The 15,157-nt window shown below is 38.7% G+C and overlaps 1 protein-coding gene across 1 annotated transcript in view; it reads left to right on the plus strand.

Moving 5' to 3' along the window:
* The window catches only part of TBC1D5 (TBC1 domain family member 5), a 362,705-nt gene that overhangs the window by 244,188 nt on the left and 103,360 nt on the right, over nucleotides 1-15,157 (plus strand). Inside the window, exon 15 of the mRNA XM_087824924.1 lies at nucleotides 9,033-9,175. Within this exon, the coding sequence (XP_087681050.1) occupies nucleotides 9,033-9,175 (143 nt within the window). The remainder of the gene's footprint in view (nucleotides 1-9,032; nucleotides 9,176-15,157) is intronic.

A 15,157-nucleotide genomic window follows, 5' to 3' on the forward strand; every position in this document is an offset into this window, starting at 1 on the left:
TCGCTGGGGAACTCGGAACAAAATGGAGAGGCAGCCTCCCTTTAACCCTCTGTCATTTCCACTTTGCTTCCCCTACTGGGAGGAGGTCGTTTGTGCCGGTTGAGTTGGACTTCCGAATTCCTCCCAAGCCCACACACCCGCCCAGTTAGCGCCTGGTGGCGGTGCCTGCTCCGCGCCCTCGCCGCGCCCCCAGGGTTCTCTTTCCCCTTCTGTCTCTGCTTGGCCCCTTGTGAGTCACCCGGGCCCGCGCAGATACGTTCAGCTCTTCATTTCCCTGTGTTAATGGACAGGGACTAGGGACATACAGGGTGGGGCAAAGGAGGCTTACAGCTGTGAGTATGAGAAACTGTTTATTCTTGTATTATTTTCCATACGGACAACTGGAAACCTACTTTTGACCCACCCTGTAGAATCCCAAATGGTGGATAACCAAAAAAACAATGAATACTTGGCTTTGAAATGTATTTAGTAATCTTTTAAATTGTTTTTACCTTCCTAATTATATTTTGCTAACTTTGCCATTAGTTTGCATTCCCTATACATACCCTGGTTGATTGGGGACTTGAAGGGGAAGGGGCACAGAAAAATGCAAAGTGTCTATGGGAACCCAGATTGATAGGACTTTTATTGAATTAGAATTCACTTTGGATAATTTCCATGTCAATGATTGAAAGTTGTCAGCATAGCATTCAGTCTAGGCCTAGCACAGTACCTGCTAGAGTTGAAATTCAAAGTGTCCCAGTTCCCCAGCCTTTGAGAAGCCTTCCGCAGGGGTAACATACTACATGAACTCACAGTGGGTTTTAGGAGCCCTGGCAGCTAGCATCATAACGGGCGGGAAATAGGAATCTGTGGCCTAGTCTAGTGCTTCTGGAATTTAATATACACACAGATCTCCCAGAGGCCTTGTTAAAATGAAGATTCTGATCCAGTAGGACTACATTGGGAGTCTGGGAGTTTGCATTTCCAACAGGCTCCCAGGTGACAGAGCTGGTCCTCGGATCACACTTTGAGCAGTGAAGTCCAGTAGACAACAGGCCCAGCTGAGGAACATCTGAGGCATGGGCAGGTGGAGGGACAGGGTTCAGGATATGAAGGGTGAAGGTCCAAGAGGGCTGAGGAGTTCTGATCAACTCCTACACAGGTGTAATCACTTATAACTTTGTACCTGTGTTCAGGGATTTCTGCAGAGATGAGAGGAGCCCAGAGAAATACCTGATGAGCAGCCAAGAAACCTGGGAGAGGTCAGGGATGTAGGCTCAAGATCAAGAAGACTCCAGGTTAAGAAGAGCAGACATGGAGAGGAGGATTCATATTAATTTAATAAACATTTGTTAACCCCTTACTCTCTGCTCAGCACCAACCCCCAGGAGCTTGTGACCTGTTGGAGAAGGGAGAAAAACCACTCTCTCAGTAGCTAAGCCTTTAGCTGGGATTTGTTTATAAGTGCCTTTTTCTCTGGAAAGTGTAACTGGGGAGCAGTGACACTAATAGATATGGCAGCTCTAAACATCAGGCCTGAGTGAAGCACTTGTCCTAGCTAGCCTCTGAGAAGCCAGGGGGGTCCGGGTGCCTGTGGGAAGGGGAAAGAGAGAAGAGAGTGAAAACCAGCCCCAAAGGGTGTTTACAACTCTAGGCAAGTGGTAAGAGGTCCAAGGGAACTAGCCTGTGCTGCTACCTTCGAGGAATGGGTTCAGTCTGACTCTTGATGACACATGACCAGCCTACATATTTGCGATCTCACCTCCATTCTGAATTGCATGGATTCTGGTGTTTCTCAGCTTAGAGTTACACTTCATGTCAGTTCTCCCAACTATGTATATAAATATATTAGGGGGTTGATGCAGAGGAAGTTGAAAAGTGTTATTCATTAAGGTTAAGATCCCATTGGTATTTGAATTTTGTTTTGTTTTTTAATGAGTTTCAGATTAGGGAGGATAGGAGCAATTATTTTTAGCAATTCTCTGTATGCTCTTTTAGAAAACTGATTTGATCATAATTCCCTTTTCTGAAGGTAAAATGACAGAACAAAGCCTATTTACAGACTTTCGAGGAGTAAAAATTGTCTGTAGTATGAATAAAAACTAGTATTCACAGAGCCTAAAATTAATTTTCCCAACATGACCACCAACTGTACGTTAATTTTTCATGTTCTTATTCACATTCAGTAGTGACTTCCAGGTAATTTTCTCGGGGAGATGCCAGTAGCCCACTTGTAGTTGAGCCCAAGTAAGTGGCAGGGTAGAGAGATTTCTTCTCAGTAATTTTTACCCCCATTGTATCCTCAAGTCCTGGCTAAGATTCGAACTGTGGCCCTGGCCAGCGTGGCTCAGTTGGGTGTCATCCCATGCACACACCCAGGTTGGGGGCTCAATCCCCAGTGAGGGGCATGCAGGAGGCAGCTGATCGATGTTTCTCTCTCTCTCTCTCTCTCTCTTTCTTTCTCTCTAAAAATCAATAAAATTACTTTTTAAAAAAAGATTCCAGCTGTGCCCTGGTTGGAATATACAATAAGATTCTCAAAGAGAACACAACCTATTCATACAACTGAATCTATGTTGAAGTATTACCATCTATCACTAGCTTTATTTGAACTCGTTGGTAAATCACACGTTACTTAGTCCTTGAAACAGTCCTTGAAATCTTATACTGCTAATCTAAATAGCAGGTATATGTCTAAAGAGAGTCGTGTATGCGTGTGTGTGTGTGAGAGAAAGTGAAAATGTTCAGTCATTTTACAGCCTCAAAACATGACAGTCATCTGTGCTCAACATTCCCATGAGCACCTTATACCCCTGGAAAAACAGATACACAAGGCTTTGCTTTCCATTCAAACTATTTTTGCAAAGGGCATATTATAGTTCTGATTAAAAAAACAGTTTCAAACACTTGCCAAAGAGAATAAATTACAGTAGGAATGGGTGCTAATTATTAGGAACTTATTTTTGGAATAAGAAACCTTCCTTAATAAAGGGCTATGTACTGTCCTCTGAAAGGAAAATAGAATTTTTTCCCCAAAGTCAAAAATACCCTCTTAACAGCTTACGTACTTATCCTCTGGAGGCTAAATTAGGTTTAACATGTGTTTCTAGAAAGCCAGTGGAAGCTGGGTTCAACCCATGGATCACCAGGAGAAAGCAGAAAGCACGTTTGAGTTGGTTAATGGTAATAACTAATTCGAAGTTACACTTCCTTCTGTTTTGAAGCAGAGTTTGATGGGGTTGAAATATCCAAATTTTTCAAATCTTTCTGTAATGCATGCAGATCCCAAATATTTTTAAGAAGATTGAATTGAAACAGTTGACTACATTTTTAAAGAATTAGTAAACAAGCTAAACATCTTCCAATAATGTATTTTACAGAGCCATTAGAAGAAGAAGAAATGTAAAATTAGAAAAAATGACTTATTTTGGGAGCTTTCATCTTTTGTGGCTTTGCTGTCCAAGAAGTTAGAAGTAAAGATGGGAACGTTTTGTGGCCCTAATTATAATAGCTACAATATTCGATTCTAATTTTAAGACTGTTTTCACAGAGTTGATATAAAGGAAAACTCAGGGTAAATTAATTAAAAAGAACTGAGTACAGAAGAAACCAAAATAAGAAGAGCCTAAACTCAGTCATGAAGATGGCAACCAGAGAGATGAAAACTTAGATTTGCTTTTGTTTTTCTCTGGTACTGATACAGAATTTGGATTCCTTGTTTATTCCTTACCAGGCATGGATTGCTTAAAAATAAATTGTTAGTTTTCCAAGTTAGTCAGTGTGGAGTTTCCTCAAAAATTAAAAATGGAGCTGCCTTTTGACCCAGTGATCCCATTTCTGGGAATATATCCGAAGAAACCCGAAACACCAATTCAAAAGACTATATGCGCCCCTATGTTTATAGCAGCATTATTTATAGTAGCCAAGATCTGGAAACAGCCCAAATGTCCTACAGTAGATGAGTGGATAAAAAAGCTGAGGTACATTTACACCATGGAATACTACTGAAAAAAAAAAAAAAGAAATCTTACCTTTTGCGACAGCATAGATGGACCTGGAGAGTATTATGCTCACTGAAATAAGCCAAACAGAGAAAGACAAACCTCGTTTCATCTCACTTATATGTGGAATATAATGAATAAAATAAACTGATGAACAAAATAAAAACGGAGGCATGGATACATGGAACAGATTGACAGCTGTCAGGGGAGGGGGATTAGGGGCTGGATCAAAGAAGGTAAAGGAATTAAAAATTGTGTGTGTGTGTGTGTGTGTGTGTGTGTGTGTAGAGAGATACATATAGATATGTATAGATATCTCTCTATATATAACACACATAGTCACAGACAACAGTGTGGTGATAGCCAGAGGGAAAGGGATTGGGGGTAGGTGGAGGTGGGCAAAGCAGGGGAAATGGGGACGGAAAAATACTTTGCTTTAGGTGATGGGCGCACGATCCAGTGTACAGATGATGTTTTGTTGAGTTGTACACTTGAAACCTGTATGGTTTTGTGAACCAATGTCATCCCAATTAATTCAATTAAAAAATACAGGTGAACAGAAAGCAAAAGGAAAATTAATATCATTAAGCAAAATCCAACATTGCTCTTTTGTGTTCCAATATGCTTACCCAGTGTTACCATTTCATGATCCGAGGTTACTTAAGATGCCTTATAATGCTTGTTAGATTAAATATGCCTTTACTTCTTTACTTGTTTGTCCTAAGGTGGCTGGGTCTATATTTCCTAACGTGCCATTAAAGAAAAGAAAAAGTAAATGAATATCTAGTATATAAATTTTTTCTGCAGGTATAATCCCACTACAGCCATGTTGAATTGAAGCTATGTTTATTTAGACCTCAGTCAAATTGGTCATCTTCATAACTTGATTGAAAAAAATGAATTTCTCTTGGCGTTTCCATGGGTCATTCACCAAGCAATAATACCAAGAGGAGTTACTGATCCCCTGGGGATAGCAGCTTAATTGCAATGAAATTTAAATTTGACAATAGTGATATAAGTGCAGATACAGAAATTGTCCTGTCTTTGGGTGGTTTATAATTAAATTTAATATCTTAGATGGTCTTTTTTGTTTGTGTAGACTTTAATTACTAAGTAGATCTGGTAAATTATGAATTACTGTATTATCACAAGTGATAAGATGTATATGTTAACAAGCACTGCAATCTGCAGGTGTATCATACATAAAGCAAAATTAATAGTATCGAGCAATTAAATTGAACCTATCCTTAAAGGAAAAAGAAAGGTTTAATGCTACCCTTAAGTGTAACTTAAACTCTCCCTAAATATTTCTAAATGCAATAAAAACATGTTAATTTTATGAGTGACTTCCTTATAAGATCTCATTTCTTAGAGTAAATTTTCCTTTCTAAGAATAGAAAAGCTTACTGAAATAATTTCTATTGGTAACTCATTTCATAAAGAACTGAATTTTTCCTTGGCTTTTAAGCTCAGTGAAGAAAGCCTAGAATAGCACAGGAAATTTTGTTTGTGGTGAATATATGTATGAACTACATATACTCCAGTTGGAGTAAAAGTGATTAAATTATTGATAAGGTCAATGTTGGTCCCAGAGCATTCCATTAGTAGTCATATGATAATTCTTAAATATTTTGAGAATTTGTCCTTAATTTCCTATAATTGCATATAAAATAGAGGAAACTGTATTTTGCTTTAATTTAATAAACTTGTGTGTACAACTGACAGAGTCTTATATGAAAGAAACATGCTAAATATCTAATAACAATAAAAATTTTCTTACGTGTTTCTGGATTTTTTTTGCACTTACTGAATTATTTTTATGCTGCCACTAACAAGATCAATGCCTATATTTCCAACTTAGCTGCACCTTTGCTTCTCGGAAGCACGACAGTTGGCTTTACAGTGAATTTAACAAGACCTTGGTAAATACATAGAGCACTTAGCAAAATGTACAGAGCTCTTTACAGAGAACGTTTTGGATCTCTCTCCCTCTCTCTCTCTCCCTCTCTCTCCCTCTCTCCCTCTCTCCCGCTCTCTCCCTCTCTCTCACTCTCCCTCTCTCTCTCTCTCTCTCTCTCTCTCTCTCTCTCTCACACACACACACACACACACACAGAATTTGGCCCTTGCCCTGGAATTATTTAGCAGTGGCCTTGGCAAGGCAAAACTTCGAAAATAAAGCAATGTGAAACATTTATAAAGCAGCACATCATAGATTACACATTAAATATAAAAGTACTGAAGACTTACATTCTATGTAGTTCTAAGGATAGGTTTTATTCACTGTAGGTTATAGATGTTTTCAGCTCCCCTCCTGACGATGCTGCAGTAGAGATTGCTGCATGTATCTGTGGGATCATTTTTGAGGCTAAGCTAACAGAACCCCAGTCAGCAGGAAGGTTGCAAGAGAAGTTGGAGCAATAGCTGGGCGTTTCGTTACAAAAATAATAGGAATATAAGTTACCTCTTTAAAATGGCTTTTTTTTCCCCTCTTGATGTACTATGTGTGATGAAACCAAAGATATGATTGTCCATAAGAAAATGGGAGGAATCTGAACTTTGAGAAAGGGGGAAAGAGATAGTGGGGAAGAGATAGTATTGTATTCTCACCTGCCGTGTTTTTTAACTTCTTTTTTGTTAAATGATGTCAATTAAGTATGATGTCAACTTTTTCAAAAGTGATTTTGGTTTCAATAAAAGGAAGCAGGGAAAACAGAGAAAAATTTTCCCCTACATGTAGGAAAGCTAAGCCAAAGCAATGCATTTCAAGAAACAGCAGCGGTGGATACTAAATGGGTTTATTCAGATGAGGAAAAGGTGAATGCACACTCCCAGAATGAAAGGTGCAAGCTCAAGGCACTATATTCTTTTATAGGTGCGATGCTTGAATTTTATACTAGCATCCAGATTTGAACCAGAAGGAATCAGTTAAATGACAGAATTTTTAATTACGAAAGGGCCAAAATGTGCCTGTTCACTGAACCAAGATAATTCTTTCACTTTATTTATTCATTCATTCATTCATTTATTCAGTTTTATCGTATAATAAATGACAAATATAATTGTAAGATATTTAAAGTGTACATCGTAATGGTTTGATGTTTGATGGGGGTTCCTCCCATCTAGTTAATGATGGCATCCATCACCTAGTGCATTTATTTGGGGGTTTTCTGTTTGTTTGGTTTGGTGTGTTTTTTGGCGAGAACATTTAAGTTCTACTTTCTCAGCAAATTTCAATTATACAATACAGTGTTACCAACTAGAATCCCCGTGTTATACATTAGATCCTCACCACTTTTTCATGCTGATGAATTTTTCTTCCGGTTGTCTTATTTGAGTAACTGCAAATAACCACGTTCTAGCTGTTCAGTCATTTAACAGTGCAGATATAGCTCTCAGTTTAAAGACCCTCTAAACAGGTGCCCAGGATGGCTCAGGCTAGCTACTTTTTGCTTTGTCTGTTCTTCTGGTTCCCCTGATACTTTTTGCAAGACCAGTTAGTTCTTTGTAATTAAGAAAGCACCTATTTAGTTTAGAGATATGTGTCTGCTTCTTAAAACAGTAAATATTAGCATTTGTTATTTGAAAGAATTAGAAGTATGTATAGAAATGTTTTTCCCCCTAAGCTGCATAAATACAGGCACACTGGATAAAAAGGTATATTTTATTTATCATATTAGCAGTGGAGTAAGAATTGAAAGGTAGATAAAAATTTTAAACTGCCTATAACATTTTTAAAAAGACAAATGTTACTTAGGCATTATTTTTTTTCCTAAAAAATTGAGTAACGTAATTTAAGATGTAGTTGAAAATACAATTTAATTATTCTGTTGATTAATTTGATAATATGAATAAAGGAACTTAAGAATTAGATCATATGGTTCCTACTAAACTGATATGTATGTGTGATTATACACTATATTGTCATAGCTATGCTTCCTCCTTAAATGTAATAATTCCTGAAGAAAGTATTTGAATTTTTTTTGGCCTCACTTTAACCCCACAGATGGTTATATTTGGTTTCAAATTTTGCAAAATGGTAACATCTATTAGTTGATTTTTAAACAGTTTCCTCTATTCTGTACTATTTGGGGGTACTAGTAATTTGGAAGTTTTCATTCTTTGCTATGTGTCAGAATCAAATAGAATTCTAGATGCGGTTCCTAGAGAAAGGCTGTGTAAGGAAGTTGTAGCCATGTTATATAAAATTAGCAATAAATTGATAAAAACATATCAGAGTGAATTATTTGAATTTTCTTAGAAGAATTAGATATTAACTTAGTGAGCATTTATTGAAAGTCTGAAGTGCAACTGTTTATGCCGTATAATTATATACAGACCTCGTTCAGTATTCTTACCAGCTGCTTATGCATAGATATCCATTTTCCTGGCCATAGAAGTAGCTGCATTTTGAAAAATGTGCCTATCGGCTCACTGATACTGTGTATCTATTCTAAAGTTAATAATCAAGCATCACTTTATGTTTCACTTGAAATAACTCTGTGCTTGACAAAATAGTAGGTATCCTTTCCCCCCACATTTAATTTTAAAATGAGTATTTTTTTTAAATATGATGAAATGTGAGAATGAAATTTTCTGTTTGGCTATATTTGTCATATAACCATTTGCAAAAGTCTAGTTAACAAAAAAAAAAATCAGTAGTGATCATGAAATTTTGGAAAATTATAATTTTTAACTCAACTTACAGATGAGGCACTTTTCAGACCACTATACATTTAATTTTCTCTTTGCCTTTTTTATGTGATTTATATTAAATATGAAATATTCCTACACTTTTCAAATGTTGTACTTTTGTTTTATACATATAGGAATAAAGTTGAGTGACTGTGGTCTAGCTATAAAATGTAAAATTCATTTGAAAGCTTAAAACTTGGATTTTGCCTTATTATATTCTTGATATATAATGTTTGCTCAGTGTGATCAGTTAAAAATTATGATTTTTTTTTCACAGTTATCGGAGAAAATGATTTCTCTTTACATTACTGTCAAGCGTACTGTTTTCTGAATTTTGGTTTTGTTTCTCTCCAGACGGTGGGTACGGCTGCTGTTTGGACGAGAGTTCCCCCTACAGGATCTTCTCGTGGTCTGGGATGCCTTGTTTGCAGATGGCCTCAGCCTGGGTTTAGTCGATTATATCTTCATAGCCATGTTGCTCTATATCCGAGATGCTTGTAAGTGTTTATGACCTTGCCTACATTCAAGTAGGTGATCCTGATTTTAAATGTTTTATCTTTTAAATATACTTTATCTTTTATTCTGAATTACCATACCTACATTTTATAGTAGGCAGTATATTGAAGTTTCAAAGGAACATACTAAATTTTTTTTGTTGGTTAACTATGTACATACTGGGAGATGTGGGTACTTTTATCCTGAGAAAATTGGAATATTCTTCAGAACCATTTTTCTGAAGACTTTACTTCTGCTTTAATCTCCTCATTACACATATTTGTGAAATGCACATATAAAAAGCCAGTGTTTCAGATATGTTTAGAGCTCCACCTTCTGACAGGTAGGTAGTATTCAAGGATATTTATTGAGAGTAGAGCTGTTTTTTATAGTATCGGCAACTTACCAGTAAAAAATAAATATTGCATTTAAAAATATTTTAACTTCTCAGTTATATTTTAGCCAAATGTGTTTCTCAATAGAGTGCCAAATAGTAGCTGTATTTCATCTCATCAGATCTACCCAAAGGTGCCTGCCCTAGTTGGAGCACCAGTGCCTGTCCCTTTTGAATAGTCAGAAAATCCTCAGCTTGAAGAAAATACCAGAGCATGTTTTAAATTTCAAAATACCTCAAATTGTTTTCCTTCTTAGAAAAATAATCACAGTCCACAAAATAAGATTTGTAAGCCAAAATATAATTAGGAAAGATTGCACAAAGTGATGATTAAATAGGAAATTAAAAACTGTCATAAGAGTAGGACTTTATCAGAAGAATATAAACTGTTTCAAGTCATTCATAATCTTGACTGTTAAATTGCTGTGTGGTTCTCTTTTATATATTCACTGAATACCACTTGTGCCAGATGCTCTTGTTATGCCTCTGGTAACACTAATAATATTCTTTAAAATTTTAGATTATACTTTTTTTAATTCCCCCAAAATTGCTTAAATGAATAAATGACAGGAGTACCACATTTTATCCAAAAATTGTGGGGATTTTTCTGTGCCTTGAAGGTCAAATACTTTGGATTTTTGACAGACAAAGTGAAAAGCTGCTTCTTTTTGAGTCAGAGCTAATTATATAAGAACATGGGAATCATAAGAGGAAACATCTGGAAAGTAGAGAAGGATGTTTGGGTAGATTTGATGGATACTAAATTTTTTTATATTTAATACTAGTCTCCCATTTTAAAGTTGTTTAATTTTTTTGTTAATGTAAGTAATAAAAAATACAGGAATGAGAAACTTCTTGTATTTAAAAAAAATTCTTTGGATAATACAGGATGGGGCAAAAGTAGGCTTACATTTGTATTGTATTATTTTACATATTTGGAGAATAATACAATAGCGCATAAATAATAATACAAGAATAAACTGTGTTTCGTGTAGTCACAACTGTAAACCTACTTTTGTCCTACCCTGTATTTTCACAAAACTTTTCATAGTAAAGAACTGTTAAAATGTATTCTGATTTTCTGTAGTCTTAAACAATTAAGTATTTACTCTTTTCTTAACTTTGATGTAGCATAACTATATTTTTCATCTGTCTCCTATGCTAAGGGGTAATGAAGTTTATTCATTTCAGTGTTTAGTCCAACTTATTTTAATTTGCTTGATTAATAACAGTGCATGCAGTCTTCTAAAACAGAGTGACTACTCATTACGTACTTAAGGGGCACTGCCCCGTCCTCAAGAAGCCTACCAGCTCATAGGAAAGAGTGATATAATTAATTTCAAACTAATACATCCAGTTCTGTGGCCAAGGTGTGGACAGGTACCTAGAAAGTATAAAGAAGATGTATTGAGCTCCCCTCTGAACCAGCTGCGACCAGAGAGAGTGGTGTAGATGTTGGCAAGCTAAGGAGGGGGATCTGCATTCCTAGAAGAAGGAACAGCATGAACAAAGGTGTAGAAGTGAGAAACGGCTTAATGGGGGTTGTGTGTGTGTGTGTTTCTACAAGCTATTTGGTATTATTGTAGCGCAAAGTGAAAGAGAGACTAAGGTTATGAGGCTGAAGAAGTAAAGGAGAGTGGGGTCATGATAAAAGTCTTATCATCCTGTGAGTGATAGTGAGCGAATTACTCTGGCAACAGCGAGGAAAGACTTGGAAGAGACAAGACTAGAGCAGGGAAGCCAGATAAAAGGTTATGACAGTATTCCAGAGGAGAAATATTCGATAAGAGAAATCTTCAGAACTAAAGTCAGCTGTCCTGGTGATTAAACCCGATGGGTTAGAGAGAACAGGAAGTCTCAAACAGTCCCCAGCTTGGAGAGTTGAGTGACTCAGTAGTATGTGTAACTTGGATAGGAAATACAAGAATTAGCAGGTTTTAGGAATGGAAGTGATTAATTCAGTTTGGGCCATACTGAATTTGATACATCTGTAGAAATAATAACTTGAAGATTTGGAAAATAAAGCTCAATGAGTATCAAGGCTACAGACTTAATTTTGTGAATGGTTGATAGGTACGTATTAGTTAAAACCTTAACAGTGGTGGATATGATCCCCTAAGAATAGGGTAACCATATATCCCAGGTTATTTGGGACAGTCTTGGTTTGCGCCTGCTTTTTAGGAGTAGTAATTGTTAATGCCATCCTCTTTCACTCTCAAAGGCGTCCCATTAGGATCATAAGAATTACTGATCGATCAGGTGGGTGCTTACAGGAAGAGAACACGGGCAGAGGTGGAACTCTTGTGTTTAAGTTAGCTTCCAGCGTTAATACCAGAGAAGGAAGAGCCAAGGAAGAGCTTGTGTTGCAACCTCACAAAACTGTGCTACCTGAGCCAGGGAAGGTGATGGGGGTCAGGAGTGCTGAGGAACAGTAAGGTAAGGCAGGAAAAAGTCCATTTGGATTTGGTCCTGTGAAGAGGCAGTCATGTGGTATTTGCCAGAATGGAGTGAGTGGAGTGGTGGAGCAGAAGCTGGATTGTGGTAGGGTAAGGAGTGACTGGACAGTTAAGAATTATAATAACCTTCCCTACAGTTTTGTTGCTATTGCTCTTGTTATATGTATGCATTACATTTTCAACTAAAATGTCATCTAAATAGAAAAGAATGAATGTGGAAATAGCGTCTGTAGAATAATCCTTAAAGAGTCAACAGAGAAGGGAAGAGGAAAGATGTAAGTAGAGGTCCATATGGGGAAAGGAAGGTTGAGTGGCTGTCTTTAGAATGAGACCAGGGCAGCCTGGCCAGTGTGGCTCAATGGTTGAGCATCGACCTATGATCCAGGAGATCTCAGTTTGAGTCTCAGTCTGGGCACATGCCTGGGTTGCAGGCTCATTCCCCAGTAGGGAGCATGCAAGAGGCGGCCGATCAGTGGCTCTCTCACCATTGATGTTTCTGTCTCTCTCTTTCCCTCTCCCTTCCTCTCTCTGAAATCAATAAAGATATATTTTTAAAAAAACAAAGAATGAGATCAGGGCACATTGAGAGCTGGGAAGAACTGATGGACTGATGGAGAGGTTATTTCTCAAACCAGCCTAAGTTTCTTCTTTAAGGGTCAGCATTAGTTTTCCCCTCCTGTTGCATGGGTGAGATTTAAGAAATAAATTATCTTACAGATTATTGAAGTTTTAACTTTCTTATTGTTTGTCTTCATACCCCCACCCTCAAATGAGAGGCAGGATTCTTTTTCTTCTTTTTTTCCTACTCTATCCCACCATCTAGAACAGAGCCCAGTGCACAGTTATCTTCCTATCAAATATTCTTTGAGTGAAATAATAGAAGATACAAGAACTCAGAGGCCATGGGACGAGGTTAGGGGTCCTGTGGGAGAATAGCTATGGAACAGGAATAAAAATGGGTGCTGATCCTGGAAGGAGGCACTGGGCAAATTTCAGAAGTAGACCAGTTTATTGGTGGAGAAATGGATAGTGGAGGAATTCCATGTCTGCCGGAGGAGGAAGCAAGGTTGTCTGCTATGAATGAGGCTGGGTAGTATTAGGAACGTGAGGGGAATGACTGGGAAGTGTGGGAGAGATGGCTGACCAAGCACTAGGACAAGCCAGGTCTAGCTGTTGAAGATCCTGCAGTGGCACCAGGCCTCAAGGTTATGTTTCTTTCCAGCCATGCTCAACAGTCCAGGTTAGATTCAAAGGAGGCACATCACAATTCAGGCTTCAAGTTAGGCCCATGTCCAAATAAAAATGGGTAGATCTGAAGAGAGGCAATAGGGTGGAGGTTGTGATTGCATTTTAAGAGGGTGGCTTAGGATGTGTAAGGAGGGAAACATGGTGAGGAAAAAGACTATGGGGAAATCAAGAGTATCAAGGGATTAGAGGTTGGGCATGAAGCTAAAATCAGAGGTTGTGGTCAAGCAAGAGGACACAGCAGTTCTGGGTGTGACCAGGATGGTTGACGTTATTAGAGGAGAAAGTGTCACTGAGAAGAACAAGAGGTTGCGAGGGAACTGGGAGTCTTGTTTGGTCCTCCATGGACACCTCACCTAGCATCACGGTAGGAAAAGATGTCGAAGGGAGCATAGTGAGTGAAGCATTGAAAGTCTCAAATAAATGCAGAAGAGGGACCAAGAAAAAAGCCTTTACTCAGTCATTGACTCAGAGAATCAGCCATTCATTCAACCAGTGTTTATGGAGTGCCCCCTGTTTGCCAGCCATCATGGCACATAGATGAGGGTCATGAAGGGGCTTGATGGGGGTATAGATGTGTGGCACGGACTTCAGAGGAAAGGGGGTTTTATGGAAAGATAGGAAGCAGTGGTTTGGAAACAGAGTCAAGGAGCAGGGTGGGGGCCCCATCCCACCACTGGAGGTTGCCGGGCAGCAGTGACTGCAGGAAGGCTCGGCTCAAGGGAGAGGCTCTAGTTGCTTAGAGAAAAGGGTTGAGAGGGCGGAGAGTGTCGGGAAGCAGACATGCAGGACGGGGTAGAAGTGTGGAGGGCAGTGCTAATTACATGAGCTTACATGTCAAACAGGCTGGACAGTCTGTCAGCCTCAACATTTCAAAGGGAACATTGCTATCAGGCTTTCACTCCTTCTCACTTGGTTCTGACTCATGAAGCCCAGCCTGGGGCATTCAGGCTGGTGATGGCTTTGGGCGCTGCAGGTGTTCTTTTGCAGATGATATGTTTGTAGCTCAAAGAATGTTGCACTGGGGGAAACTAAGAGCCTTCCTTCAGTGATGGCATTCCTTATTGGGGTCCAGTAGAGGGTTCCACAGGGCCCTTGATTATCCTGATACTGTGCAAAATATTGTGTAGGTGTGCACTTCCTGGGCCAGGGGTATATAACTCATCATCGTCTCAAAGGAATATGTAACCTAAAATGGTTAAGATTTACTGTATCGAGTCCCAAGTCCTGATTTACAAGCACAGATAATTAGGCCTGCTATATGTTGATTTATATTGCCCCGAAATATATGTTGAAGTTCTAACCTCTAGTGCCTCAGACTATAACCTTATTTGGAAATGGGTGGCTGCAGATGTAATTAGTTAAAATGGGATTGTACTGGAATAGGACGGACTTTGATGTAATATGCCTGGTGTACTTGTAAGAAGATGTGGACACAGACATGCACGGAGGGAGGAGGGTGTGAAGACACACGGGGAGTAACGCTGCGTGAAAACTGAGGCAGAGAGAGGGGTGATGCATCTGCAGCCTAGAAATGTCAAGGGTTCCAGCTGTCACCGAAAGCCAGGAGAACAGCATAGAACAGATCCTCTGAGCCCTCAGAAGGAACATCTTGGCCACTAGAGGCTGGAAGGACAAGGAAGGGTTTTCCCTGCAGGTTTGAGATGGAGTATGGCCCTGTCAATGCCTTGATTTTGGACTTCCAGCCTCCAGAACTATTAGGCGACAAATTTCTGTTTTAAACCATCCAGCTTGGAGTACTTTGTTACAGCAGCCCTAGCAAGCTAATGCAGTGCCCTTGGCAGTAATCTAAAACAGGCACACTCAGCCTGTGAGGTCAGGTCCCAGTGCCCTGGGTAGTTCTTACTCTGTCTTTATCACTGCTCTCC

Source organism: Miniopterus natalensis, chromosome 15, assembly GCF_054644295.1.
Source record: "Miniopterus natalensis isolate mMinNat1 chromosome 15, mMinNat1.hap1, whole genome shotgun sequence".
Taxonomy (NCBI): Eukaryota; Metazoa; Chordata; class Mammalia; order Chiroptera; family Miniopteridae; genus Miniopterus; species Miniopterus natalensis.